Source organism: Nicotiana attenuata, unplaced genomic scaffold (genome assembly GCF_001879085.1).
Source record: "Nicotiana attenuata strain UT unplaced genomic scaffold, NIATTr2, whole genome shotgun sequence".
Classification (NCBI taxonomy): Eukaryota; Viridiplantae; Streptophyta; class Magnoliopsida; order Solanales; family Solanaceae; genus Nicotiana; species Nicotiana attenuata.
Window position 1 is genome coordinate 72,729 of NW_017673005.1, and position 13,271 is coordinate 85,999.

At 33.6% G+C, this 13,271-nt stretch overlaps 2 protein-coding genes across 2 annotated transcripts; one reads left to right on the top strand and one right to left on the bottom strand.

Moving 5' to 3' along the window:
• The first annotated feature begins 3,678 nt into the window (after positions 1 to 3,678).
• LOC109215164 (peroxidase 72-like) lies at positions 3,679 to 6,903 on the top strand. Its single transcript, XM_019379184.1, has 4 exons — positions 3,679 to 3,989; positions 5,036 to 5,227; positions 5,316 to 5,481; positions 6,333 to 6,903. The coding sequence occupies exons 1-4, from the start codon at positions 3,762 to 3,764 to the stop codon at positions 6,743 to 6,745; spliced, it is 999 nt and encodes a 332-aa protein (XP_019234729.1). The 5' UTR covers positions 3,679 to 3,761; the 3' UTR covers positions 6,746 to 6,903.
• A 348-nt stretch (positions 6,904 to 7,251) lies between these two features.
• LOC109215162 (probable ubiquitin-conjugating enzyme E2 18) lies at positions 7,252 to 12,344 on the bottom strand. The gene is made up of 6 exons (XM_019379182.1): positions 12,235 to 12,344; positions 12,030 to 12,133; positions 10,559 to 10,661; positions 10,371 to 10,434; positions 7,860 to 7,948; positions 7,252 to 7,674 (listed from the first exon to the last, which is right to left on the bottom strand). The coding sequence occupies exons 1-6, from the start codon at positions 12,283 to 12,285 to the stop codon at positions 7,579 to 7,581; spliced, it is 507 nt and encodes a 168-aa protein (XP_019234727.1). The 5' UTR covers positions 12,286 to 12,344; the 3' UTR covers positions 7,252 to 7,578.
• Positions 12,345 to 13,271: the final 927 nt, after the last annotated feature.

A 13,271-nucleotide genomic window follows, 5' to 3' on the forward strand; every position in this document is an offset into this window, starting at 1 on the left:
TTTGCTTGACCCTTCTTCTTGTCTTTCTTCGGAGCATGACATTCCGCAGATTTGTGTCCGATTTTTCCACAGTTGTAGCAGTTTTCACTAAACCGCTTCTTGCTTGGGTTGTATTTCGGTACAGAATCCTTCTTCCTCTTTTTGTTTTCTTCAACAATATTTGCTCCCAATATTGTTGAGTTCCCACTGCCTCTCTTTTCAGCAGCTTTGTTGCCCTCTTCGATTCTCAACCGAACAATGAGATCTTCAAGGGACATCTCCTTGCGTTTGTGTTTCAAGTAGTTTTTGAAGTCCTTCCACAAAAGAGGCAACTTCTCAATCATCGCTGCTACTTGGAATGCTTCATTGATGACAAGACCTTCAATGAAATTTCTGTTAGTAAAAATACTAAGATTACTACTTTCAACATCAATATAATTTGATTTATACCTTTAGCAAGGAGATCGTGAATAATCACTTGCAATTCCTGGACTTGGGTAATAACAGACTTGCTATCTACCATTTTGTAGTCCAAAAACTTTGTAGCAACAAACTTTTTCAACCCGGCATCTTTGGTTTTGTATTTCTTTTCAAGCGCAATCCACAATGCTTTTGACGTTTCCACGCCGCTGTAGACGTTATACAAAGCATCCTCCAGCCCGCTTAGAATATAATTCTTGCACAAAAAATCTGAATACTTCCACGCCTCAATCACGAGAAAGCGTTCAGTTTCTGGAGTTTCATCGGGCAGCACAGGAACATCTTCCTTGATGAACTTCTGGAGACTTAGAGTAGTCAAATAGAAGAACATCTTTTGCTGCCAGCGCTTGAAATCAATCCCGAAAAATTTTCCAGGTTTCTCCGCCGGTGCCAATGCTGCCGGTGTCGTTCGGCTTGTTGAGGCATTGGCAGTCACCATTGGAACAACTTGGTTCTCATTTTCATTAGTCATTTCTGTAAAAGAATGACACAAACGTTAAAATCACGTAGATTTTAATAGAGTACAAAACCACAAAGGTTTTACTCTCCAGAAACGGTAAGTACAAATACAGAAATCAAATTAAATTCCTTAAGCTTGTTACTAGACTGTATTTGTAAAATAATTCTGGAAATATAAATGAACATAAACAGAAATGAACATAAACAGAAAACAAATTCAAGCCCACTGAATTCACAGTGTTTCCTTAAGGAATTTAATCCCCTCCTAGTACCCAAGGTTATGGATTATTTCCTCCCAGGATAGAACGAATTACACACTGGTGTAGTGGTACTTCAAACCCCAGCGTTTCAGCGAACACAAAGTTCGGTAGCAAATCACACTTACTGTTGCTTTGTTTGATGCTAAAAGTATGCAGAAGAAGGAGGAGAAACTCAGAAAATCGTAGTGAAATTCTGAGCAGAATAGTGTTGTATTTATAGCCAAAGTTGGGTTGAAATCTAAAGAGGTGCAACTCTTCAGAATGGTTGTTTATGCAAAACGGCCACAACATAAATGCCATTACATAAATGGCCATTTACTCAACAATAAAGAGGAAAAATTGAAGAGGGTAGTTACTTTTCTGTTACCAAAACAGAAAAACCGATTGGATTTAATATTAATATTCTGTTATTAAAATAAATATTTAATAACATTTCTGTTAATATTTTACTATTAACAAATAAATTTGGTCCAAAAAGTTAATCAATCAATCATTTGACCGAAGCCAAAGCCGTAGCCGAGCGACGACAATGGCGCGAGGCTTGCCTTCTTCTCAACTCTTTAAGAGCTAGAAGAAGAGCAATTGCTTATATACCCATAAAAAACCTCTTCCTCTTCCAATATGGGACAATGTCCATTTGCCAAGGGGGGAAACTTAAAATTTCACTCAAAATTTCATTTCCCTCCATTTCCCATTCACCCTCTTTTAAGTATTTAATATATTAATTAAATACATAAAAACCCCAACATAAATGAGCTAGTTAAAGAGCTGGTATAAGAAATTACACTATTTTTCTTTTTTCTATTTTGAGGACAAGGATCAATTTGCCTATGTATTATTGGAAATTGAGTGACTTTGTCAATCGTTAAATTTTAGTTTAATATTATCCTTCCGTTAGGAAAAGTCTCATTTTTTCCTTGATCCCTAACAGAGCTCCAATCTTAAAGTGATTTTAAACCATAGTCGATAAAACCAAACGGTAAATTTGAATAATTTTCCTCGAAGAATTTGAACGTGGTTTTATATACATATATAGTTTTCTTTAAAAAAATTGAAAATATTATTTGTTAATAGAATACGATCAGTTTATGAAAAAAATTTGAAAAAAAAAAAATCTTCAAGTCCAAAAACTGGTTTGGGCCAGTTTTTTGGTGAAAATCTTTGTAGAAATGACACCAGGTAGCCACTTTACAAGGATGCTCTTTAGGAATTAGCCAGTGCGTCCTGAATTTTAGTTTTTTAGTTCAAATTTTAAAGACAAAGTCCTGAAGTTAAGATTTTTAGTTTAAAATTTCATGAAAAAATAAATACTGATTAATCTCTAAATGGCATCCCTGGAATGACTATCTGTGCACTTTCCCCAAGAAAAGTTTTTCTTCCACTTACAAAATTTTAATTTTTCTAAAAAGTAAAATGCATGTCCAAATATAATTTTAACTTCCAAATATTATTCAACACAACTTTAAAAAAAATTATAAGTTTCAACCAAATCTATGTCTTATAACTAGCGAAATCCATCCATTTCATTTTGAAGCTGAATTAATGGCAAGAAAAAATACAAAGGATTTGCTAAAAGAAAAAATATAAATGGGATGAAAAAAAGTAACAGAGGACAAAACTGAGTAATTTCGAATAGTACTAGAATAGTTTTGGTCCTTTTCTTTTCAATAAAGTTCAAGCTTAAGAGGTTTCTTATCCAACAAAGAATAAAAGAGAAAGAGAGAAAAGAAGAAGCCAATCTGCTTTACCAAAATATAACCCTATAATTTGGTGTGTAATTAACTGATCTAAAGGTGGTCGATAATGGATAACCAGAAAGGGAATATTAGGTGAATCTGATTGGTTGACCAAATCACCTTATATTCTCATGCTTTTTAAATATTTTAATTTAAAAAAATCCTTGGTATCATGATACAAAAGATAAAATAAAAAATAAAAAATATCAAGAGCAGGTCTATTCATGCTTATCATTGTCTAATCGATCATTTAATCAAGAAGTTTGCCATTTTTCTAGAGGCTAAAAAATTGCTAAGTTATCTCTTACTAAGATAAGGAGTCATAATATATCAATCATCTAAGATGCATTAAAAAGAAAGTTTCAATTATATGTACTGAGTTTGTAAAAGAAATTTATGCTTCAAATCATCTAAACGATAGCTACAAGTAACTGTCCATATTCAGTGGAACTAATTATCTAGAAAATAATAGAGACAACTTGCAATAAGTTAAAATTTTAATAATAATATAAAATTGGTTTACGCTATCAGAGTATATATGTTAAATTTTTTGATAAATAATTTAATATTTGAAAATTAAATAGCTGAATAATAAAGACCGAATCAAACATCATTACTTGTAAAGCACAAGTTCTACTTCACTAGAACAAAAAAGGTGAAAATATTAATATTTATTATAATCCTAACTAAAAAGCTACCAACTCCATCTAGTTGCATTGAACACTATATATACTCATGAACACCATCTCAAATATTTCATCAAAACAAAATCCATTCTACTTGCATATTAAAATTTCTTCTATAACAAGGCTAATACTTTAGCTAGCAGCTAAAATTTTGGCAAGAAATGGCTAAATCAGTGAGCTTTTTTATGGTCATATCTTTTATTGCTTTTGCACCAATATGTTTCTGTAGCAAGGCCAATTATTATGGTTATTTATATCCACAATTTTACGACTGGTCATGCCCACAAGCTAAAGAAATTGTCAAGTCTGTTGTTGCTAAGGCTGTAGCTAGAGAAGCCCGAATGGCTGCCTCTTTGCTCAGGCTCCATTTTCATGATTGCTTTGTCAAGGTAAATCATATCCCTAAGACTAAAGATTAATTACTCTTGGTTAAGTGATGCTAAGCTTATTGTAAGTATGTGAATTCATGAAGCTAACATTTGAACCATTCAAGCTACGTTGCACGGGCTCTCCAAAATGCTGCCGCACTCATGCCAGATTCTCCAAAAATACACTACTTTTGGAGGATCCGACATTCATGCTAAGACATTTTCAGAGAGTCCGAGCAACATTGAATTTAAGTGAGTTTATATAGAATATTATTATGTAGCAAGCATGTAGGAGTTCTTCTTCTTTTTTTTAATAACGGTGTTCATGGAAATTTGTGCGCACCTCGTCTGTTCAATCGGTAAACTTGATGAGTTCAATCTTTAAAGTTCTTAACATTGAACTTGCTATAGTACTTTTGAAATAATTAATTCAGAATTTTATATTTATTTATATTTAGTGATTATTCACATATGCATCTATGTCCTATGTCAAGATTATTAGACTTAGTTGAAGCACATATATAGTCTTATAGCCCGTTTGGCCAAGCTTCTAAAATCAGCTTATTTTGAGAAGTGCTTTTGGTGAGATGTAGTTTGTGTTTGGCTAATTAATTAGAAAAGCACTTTTGAGCAGTAATTAGTGTTTGGCCAAGCTTTTTGAAAACTGCTTCGTTCTAATAGCCTGTTTGGCCAAGCTGCAAAAATCAGCTTATTTTGAGAAGTGCTTTTTTTCAAAAGTGCTTTTCTCAAAAGTACTTTTGTGAGAAGCAGTTTGTGTTTGGCTAATTAGTTTGAAAAGCACTTCTGAGCAGCAATTAGTGTTTGACCAAGCTTTAAAAAACTGCTTCTAAGTGTATTTTTCTCAAAAGTGCTTCTCAAAAAAGTGCTTTTGGAGAGAAGCTACTTTTTTCTGCTTCTCCAAAACTGCTTCTGCTTCTCCTCAAAAGCACTTTTTTTCCTTCCAAAAGCTTGACCAAACACCTCAATTTTTTGCCAAGACTTAGACAAACCAGAAGAAATCAATTAACATCTTTTGTGTCTATTTATTCATTACTATGATCATGTAGGGTTGTGATGCATCACTACTTCTGGACAGCAGTGGAACCCTAATAAGTGAAAAGATATCAAACACCAACAGGAATTCAGTTCGTGGATTTGAAGTAATTGATGAGATTAAATCTGCACTTGAAAAAGAGTGCCCTCAAACTGTTTCTTGTGCTGATATCTTGGCACTTGCTGCTAGGGATTCTACAGTTTTAGTAAGTAAAACCATAATCCTAGCAAATAATTAAATAATATTATGAAATTAGTTAACAAATTTGAGCTTATGTTATTTTATTTATATAGGCAGGTGGACCAAGCTGGGAAGTTCCATTGGGAAGAAGAGACTCAAGAGATGCTAGTTTAAGTGGATCCAACCATAACATTCCTGCTCCAAACAACACTTTTAATACCATTCTTACAAAATTCAAGTTGAAAGGACTTGATCTTGTTGACCTTGTTGCTTTATCTGGTAAAAAACATTCCTTAACTTTTACCTAGACTATTTATTACAGAGAAGACTAGAGGTGGCAAATGGTTATAAATAGTTTGTTTTACAACAAAATTAATCAAAATTTAGCTATTTTTTCATGCAAAGATAAAATTTGAACAAAAACACCCTTAAAAATCCAAAACAATTCCAGCATTATAATTAATATGCTGAAGTTCGAATTGTTTACATATGAAATTCCAGTAAAATGTGCTGGAGTTCCAATATAATACACTGGAAGTTTATACGCAGTATCTCCATAATCTAACATATTATGCTGGAACTTTCCGTATTTCAACTAGGGTATTTTTGTCCATATTTATTTTCGTACAAAATAGTGGCTATTGTTCAATAACTTTGCAAACGCAACTAATCCGAATACTGGCTAGTTCATGCTATTTTCCTAATTTGGACATGTCAAAATGGGTCAAACTGATAAAAGGGTCATGATGGATTATAAGATAACCTGCCCAATATGCCCAACTCCCATTCTTTTTTATATTGCCTTTCGAAAAGTAAAAAAAAAGTGAATAAATGTATTTTTAAATGATTAGCTTAATTTCTTCCAAATATACATCATCCTCGGTTTTCAAATTTTCATTTTGTATGTTTCAGTTTGAGTTGCATTTTGACCAGTCGAATTACACTAATTTGACTTGTTTGACCTAATAGTTTGATGAGTCATTTCGGGTTCAACATGTGCAGTCAATTCAGCAGACGAGTCATAACCTAACGTATTTTTAAATTTGGACGCGCATGTTTACTTAAAATTGATTGATTTTGCCACCTCTAAGTATCACACGAAGTTAATACTAGAAGAAATTTTTCTACAGGGAGCCACACAATTGGAAATGCAAGATGTACTAGCTTCAGGCAGAGGCTCTACAATCAATCAGGCAACAGTTTACCAGACTATACATTGGATCAATCATATGCTGCTCAGTTGCGGACTAGGTGTCCAAAATCTGGTGGTGACCAAAACTTATTTGTCATGGATTTTGTCTCCCCTACAAAATTTGACAACTACTATTTCAAGAATTTGTTGGCTTCAAGGGGCTTGTTTAATTCAGACCAAGTTCTTGTGACCAAAAATCAGGCATCATTAGAATTGGTGAAATTATATGCAGAAAACAATGAGATTTTCTTCGAGCAGTTCGCGAAGTCTATGGTTAAGATGGGAAATATCTCACCTTTAACTGGATACAGGGGCGAGATTCGGAAGAATTGCAGGATGATGAACTCTTAAAATATCACAACATTCAACATCAGCCTTGGTGTATTTTTATGCTTTTCTTTTAACATCATTTCCAGTTTTTTCTTTCTGTTTAGCTTGGATTGTCCTTTTCATAGTGTCCTAAATGTTAATGAATGGTTTCATATATAGACACTTGTTTGAAACACTTATTATCTTTGCAATTAGTGAATAACAGCAATTTTATCATTTAGAAGATGTCACACTTCATCTTAATTATTGGATAAAAGTGAATCAAGACATGGAAAAGAGGCTGCAGAAGATCATGTTTAATACAGTTAGGTGGACATAACTGGTAAAGTTGCTTCCATGTGACTAGGAGGTCACGGGTTCAAGCCGTGGAAACAGCCTCTTGCAAAAATGCAGGGTAAGGCTGCGTACAATAAACCCTTGTGGTCCGGCCCTTCCCCGGACCCCGCGCATAGCGGGAGCTTAGTGCACCGGGCTACCCTTTAGATGGACATAATAACAAGATAAGGTCAATAACAAAACATAAGAAGGGCATAACTGAGACAAACTTATTCCTCAGTAAGATAAATAACCAGAAACAATACATTATTCTGAGTGCTAACTTATTGCTGTTACCAGAAAGATTCTTGGTGAGGTATTATTGAGACTGCAGTGTATAACTTATGGTACATAATATCTTTCACATGCAGCACATAAAGAAACCATCTTCATTTACAACTAATGGACAGGAAAGGCCGATTTGCACACACGTACCATGTGCAGGCAACGATCCTGGATATTCAGAAAATTTTCTATAGCATTTGATTTCAAGTATGCAATCGAGTTATAATGTTGCCTTGAGTGTCGAATTATACTTGTTACACCTTATCATCATGGAACCACCACCTGGTTTCCTTTGGTGATCTGCCATTTCTACAGTTCTTTACATACCGATCATTATCGTCAGGGAGTTGCTGCACGAGTAATTGGAATTAGTAAGGACTAAAGTTAAACTAGCAAGAGAAGCTCAAAGGAAGAATTTTGTGGATTGCATATTTTTCAGAGAATGCCGTACAAACGGGCGATGGCATGCTTGGCATAGTATAAAAGACCACTAAAAGCAGCTCAAATTGAATATAATAGACACAACAAAAGGTACCTTCGCAGTTGAACTTGACAGCATGGATAGAAGGCTAATGCATATAGAACTAACAGTCATGGCAGGCGACCACGAGTCATACAAAATATCTGCAAGATAGAAAATAGTTATCAACTGCTGCTTTTACAGATACAATAATAACAACTACACCTTAGTCCCAAACAAGTTGTGGTAGAATCCTCACTGACCATGATTCTATATTTAAATTTATCTCAGCCTCTCAGGCCAATATTATGCAGAATAAAAATAAAAATAAAAGTGCTAGAAGTTTTCTATATTTCTACTACTAGTATAAGAATCTCTGATAGGGCTAAAAGACTCCTATAATAGTACAGTAACAAAATTCAGATTTGGGAAGAGTGAAAATAAATTTAGTTGTTTTCACACGGATCCAGTTTCAGCCAAATGAGAAGTTAAAAGAGGACCAACTTTTGCCAGTCCTAACCTTGAACATGCTCGGAATCTTGGAGCCATTTAGTTGGAGATGAGATTTTTCTCATTTCCGCCTTACACATTATATAATACAACACCCAGATAAAAGTATCTTGGTAAAATAATATGATTTTCCAGCAAGGTTTTGGCACTGTACCTCTGTTACTGATAAGAAAAAATAACTGAATTGAGTCATTGTTTCAAGCAAGAACTCAGTCACCAAATGTTCTGTAAATTAAAAAATTTAACAACTCATTTATCTGCATCAATCTGTAAATTTTATGCCATGTTTGAATTTCCAACCAGTTATCTCAAAATTTCTCAAACTTATTCAAGTAACTTTAACATAAGAAGAAAGACGTAAGTCACAAAACCTTGTTACGTTTCTATATCGCGTCATATATTATACCTAATGTTAACACAACAATAGCGCCTTGGAAATTTGCATAGGCATGAATAGACTTACAAACCATAGCAAATATGTTATTCATTAACAATTTAGCCTATGATCCGTCTTTATGTCCTTTTTACAGGCCAAGCATTAAGTTAGTCACCTCATCCTAAAGTTCAATTTAACCCAAGAGAAAACAAAAGGAGGGTGGGGGGACAAACTAGCAGTCACATGGGTAAATAAGAGTTAACTAAAGTATCCTTTTAAACATCATTCCCACCAATTATTTCTGGTCTAATTACTGGGTGTTTTATTTTAGCTTTAAAGGATATACATCACAGTGACAACAACTTGAATAGCTATATTAGTATGAATATTGTCAGTCATTTTTAAGTATAAAGTACTAAAACGTTATACAAGGATACAAAGAGAGGCAGATAATGTGACAGGCACCAGAAAGAGCAGCTGTGTGCCTAGCTTTAAGTTAATACAGACCTCCACAAATTTAGTGATCAAAATGAAGCTACAGCCCTTTTTTCCCAACACGGTCATAGGGAAAAAACTACATGAAGATCACAGCTAATTTTAGTTACTTATCAGAAGATAAAAAGGAAAAAAGGAAATCAAGCATAGTCATGAACTTAGCAGTGAACTTTTTCTTGTTGGTGTAGGCATAAATATAATACTGTTAAAAGTTTAGAACTCCAGAGAACAGCTTCCATGAGATAGGGACACAGGGATATTAAAGGAAATGTAAAAACTTTCAACTGAATTATGCCCGGTAAAAGTTTGCGGTTAATGAAGTGGGTGAAAACAATGAGTAGCCAGGGTTCAAATTTTGGCAGAGAGTAGAGACGAAAGGCGTAGGGTGATTTCTTCTCATTTGCCTGAGCCTTGTTGAGTAAAATCACTTAGTACTTGTACTAGTGGAAGGTAGCAGGTACCCGATGGAGGTGCGCAAAAGTTGACCCGGACACCGTCATTATCACAAGAAAAAAAAGGTAAAAAGTGATAAGGTACACTAATTATGAAATAAAAAAGAACCTTGTTTTGGAGGATGAGAGGGATAGCTGCTAATGAAAGTTGGTGCTTTGTGTTCACCTTATTAGAAAAGGTTAACTCTAGAAAGTTAAATGGAGTAATAAGCGAAAGGCATACAGCAAAAACAAAGAGTATGCCTGATTAAACTAATACGCTTCTCTGCAATTCTCAAGTTGAAATGCCAAAGTAGAAGAGGTACAAAGACCAAAAAAAAGTATATCCAAAGCTTACTCTACTAGAACTAAGAGTCTTCTCAAAAAGTAAATAAGTCCATCAAACATCATCGCTAACTCCATAACTGGATATGAATCAACAAATACTATTGGGAAATAAAAGGGGAAGAGAAACAATAACAAAAACACCAAGCCTAAGTAAAAGAGCTGATTAACATTGCGCGACAATCTACCATTCATCCCAATTATCCGCCAAGTCATTTTAGAGCATAGAGAAACCTATAATTCCTGGCATCTATTCTTTAAGTTTCAACAGTCATATCAAGCATCATTCACTACATGATTGCCAAAGATTTTTATTAGAAGCTTCATCTCATGCATTCCAAATCAAGCCCTTAGGCTCGACCAGTGACCAAATCAACAAATTTCTTGGTGATAAGAAATAGAGGAGACTTGAGCAGAGTGAATAAATACCTAAACAAATGTGCCCGTTGCTATAGATATGAGGGTGCATGGGAACTGGAGGCACAAATATCACCTGCATCAATGTAGTCGGCCATAATTAGTAGGATAGGAGTTCCAATCACGCACATTAACAAGAAACAACACCTTTCATCCAATATGAGAATATCACTGAACTGTGTCGACCATTAAATATGCACCTGGGGAGCTTCCATAGGATAATGTTCTGGGAAATCAACTTGAAGCTGATAAGTTTCATTAGCATACAGCGTTCCAGGAGCACCATTCACATCGATCACCCACCTTCTCACAAAGAACCGACATCAATCAAAAGTTATTGCAACCAAATGCCATCATCTTCTAATAATAAAATTAAGAGCGAAACTTGGTGTATAATTGGTATAATATAAAATTTTGTCCTTGATGAAATTAATGTTCCATTGTTTTAAATTGCAGAAAATGTTATTTTCAAAGGAACTCTTTTTTTGGTAATTCTCCACCAAAAAGGGAAAATAAATTTCGTCCGTTGGGGGTGAAAGTCATCTACTTTTAACAAATGTCTCAACTGTTAATTCGACCAACAAAACTACATTGTTATCAATCTTTCATACTCAAAAATATCAACAAAACACTACGGGGTCTTTTCGTCTAGAAACAAGTTATGCCGGGATTATAATACATGAATTAGTAATACAGGAATTGTAATGCATAGTATATTTTTTATCGGGCATTTATTTCTTTATACTAAAAAAGGGATATATAGGGTGTTGATAATGGGTTAATGGAAAAGAAAAAGGGCAATTTTGTGTTTTAGTTTTTAATCCATGAATTCCCTCCGACCCATATTACTTGTCCACTTTCTTTTTTACACGCCCCTTAAGAAATCATAAATAAGAAGCGTAATTTTTACTAATTTACCCTTTTAACTCTTTTAATACACTCTATTTATGTGGCTTCAAACTAATCAACTCAAGCTAATAAAGTGTTTCCAAATCGTTTAATTGTAAGGGTAAACTGGGAAAATTTTAATTAATTCTATCTTGGTTTTGTAAATTAACAAGTAATTTGTGACAGATATTTTTAGTATTTTGGAAAAGTAATATGGGACGGAGGGAGTATTACTTAATCCATGTATTTTTATCTCTTGCTATATTAGGCCGTGGCGGAGCCACCTTAGTCTAACCGTTGTCCTTTTGCCGAAAAAATACACTTTGGTGCTAGGTCAATTTCTTTTCATGTATATATACTATATGTTGGATCCCCATAGGTTCTTCTTTACTTCTTTATATTTTGATACCCCTTAGTGAAATTCCTCACTCCGCCACTAATATTAGGTATAAACTAATACATGAAGTGGTGTATTATATCATATCAAAATTAGCTATATAAGATTCAAAAATACAAACCAAATTTTACACCCTATCCTCCACCTTTACAAAATACCACATGTCAGCTACCTTTATACAGAACTAGACATTGAAAAAATCTGTGAATTCCAAAGTAAACCATTTCTCAAAATAAAAAATATTTTCTATGGAAAAGGTTCCAAATTCTCAAATAAAAACACAATAATGAAATAATTTATCCAAAGTTCATCCAGTTACATGGAAAAAAGAAATTTCAGTGACAAAGATTAAAAAATAGTAATAATAAACAGGAAAAAGGAAAGACCTTTGAAGATTATCGGAGGGTTTAAGGTTGAAACCAGCAGGAGGATTAACTTGCCACTCCACTAACTCTTTCTGGAGTCGATTGCATGCTATCTTGCTTAATGGCTGATTATTGAATTAATTAGTATAAATATCAAAATCACAGTAGTTTATGAAATATAAAGAGAGAAAAAAAAGGAAAAAGAGTAAATGAGAGGAAGAAGAACCTTGGGAGAGGAGTGGGAGGCGCTGGTCATGGCTCGCCGCGTTATGTCCATAGAGAGGAATATGAATAGCTTGATTTTCAAGTCCCAACTCCCCCGTTAGAAGTGTTGCTTTTGTACTAGTCCATTCCGATTTATGTGATATATAATTTGAATGTATTAAAAAAATTATAATTTTAACCATTTACAAAGTTTTTGAAATTTGTGGCCTTTAATATATCATAAATAATATTTAATATGTATTTTCTTTTAAACGGACAAAAAATAAAAATATGTCATATAAACAAAAATAGTTGGAGTATTTTATAATTATATGTTTACTCCTTTATATTACAAAAATTGGAGGAATAGATTACAGAATTTTTTTTTTTTATTTCTCACACGGTACCCGGTACTCACATTGGAGCCCGACTAATCCGGATTCGCGCCGGGACACATTGGGAGGTAAAACGCTTCCTAACAAAGGCGACTCCATACCCAAGGGCTCGAAGTCGAGACCTCTAGAAATAGATTACAGAATGGGAGGAAAAGAGACCCCTCCATTCGTCTCATTTTATGTAAACATATTTGATCATTGAGTTTTAAGAAGAAAAAAAGATTGTTAAAACTCATAGTTTTAAATAAATGATAGTATTTATATAACTATAAATGCTATCATTAAGAATAGAAAATTTAAGAATAAATTATTTCTAAAACAAAAGGTGATCTTTTTAAATAGACTAAAACTTAAGTAACACACTTTCTTTTTAAAATTTTGTTTCAATAAGAAAGACACTAGCTATATAAATTTTGGAACTTTTTAATCTTATGTCTCATTTATTCTTAATGATGTTCACTTGTAATTATAAAAAAATTATGACATATATCTAAGATAATAATTAAACAATATATCAAATCAAACTCCTTCATAAAAAATAAACTACTAGAAATGACAATATTTGCTAATTCTTACACGGTTTCCTCTAACATTATATACTGATAGACTTGACCTAAGTAAAGGCTTTTGATACCCTAATATATTGGAACTACATCGTATATTT

What these genes read in the sequence shown, in the direction of transcription:
- LOC109215162 (XM_019379182.1), bottom strand. Translation starts at nt 12,285, where the DNA reads ATGGACATAACGCGGCGAGCCATGACCAGCGCCTCCCACTCCTCTCCC. An exon ending in CCTCCCACTCCTCTCCCAAG is followed by an intron (nt 12,134 to 12,234) that starts GTTCTTCTTCCT and finishes TTCAATAATCAG; the next exon opens with CCATTAAGCAAGATAGCATG. An exon ending in CAACGGGCACATTTGTTTAG is followed by an intron (nt 7,949 to 10,370) that starts GTATTTATTCAC and finishes TCTATCTTGCAG; the next exon opens with ATATTTTGTATGACTCGTGG.
- LOC109215164 (XM_019379184.1), top strand. Translation starts at nt 3,762, where the DNA reads ATGGCTAAATCAGTGAGCTTTTTTATGGTCATATCTTTTATTGCTTTT. An exon ending in TTCATGATTGCTTTGTCAAG is followed by an intron (nt 3,990 to 5,035) that starts GTAAATCATATC and finishes ATGATCATGTAG; the next exon opens with GGTTGTGATGCATCACTACT. An exon ending in TGACCTTGTTGCTTTATCTG is followed by an intron (nt 5,482 to 6,332) that starts GTAAAAAACATT and finishes ATTTTTCTACAG; the next exon opens with GGAGCCACACAATTGGAAAT.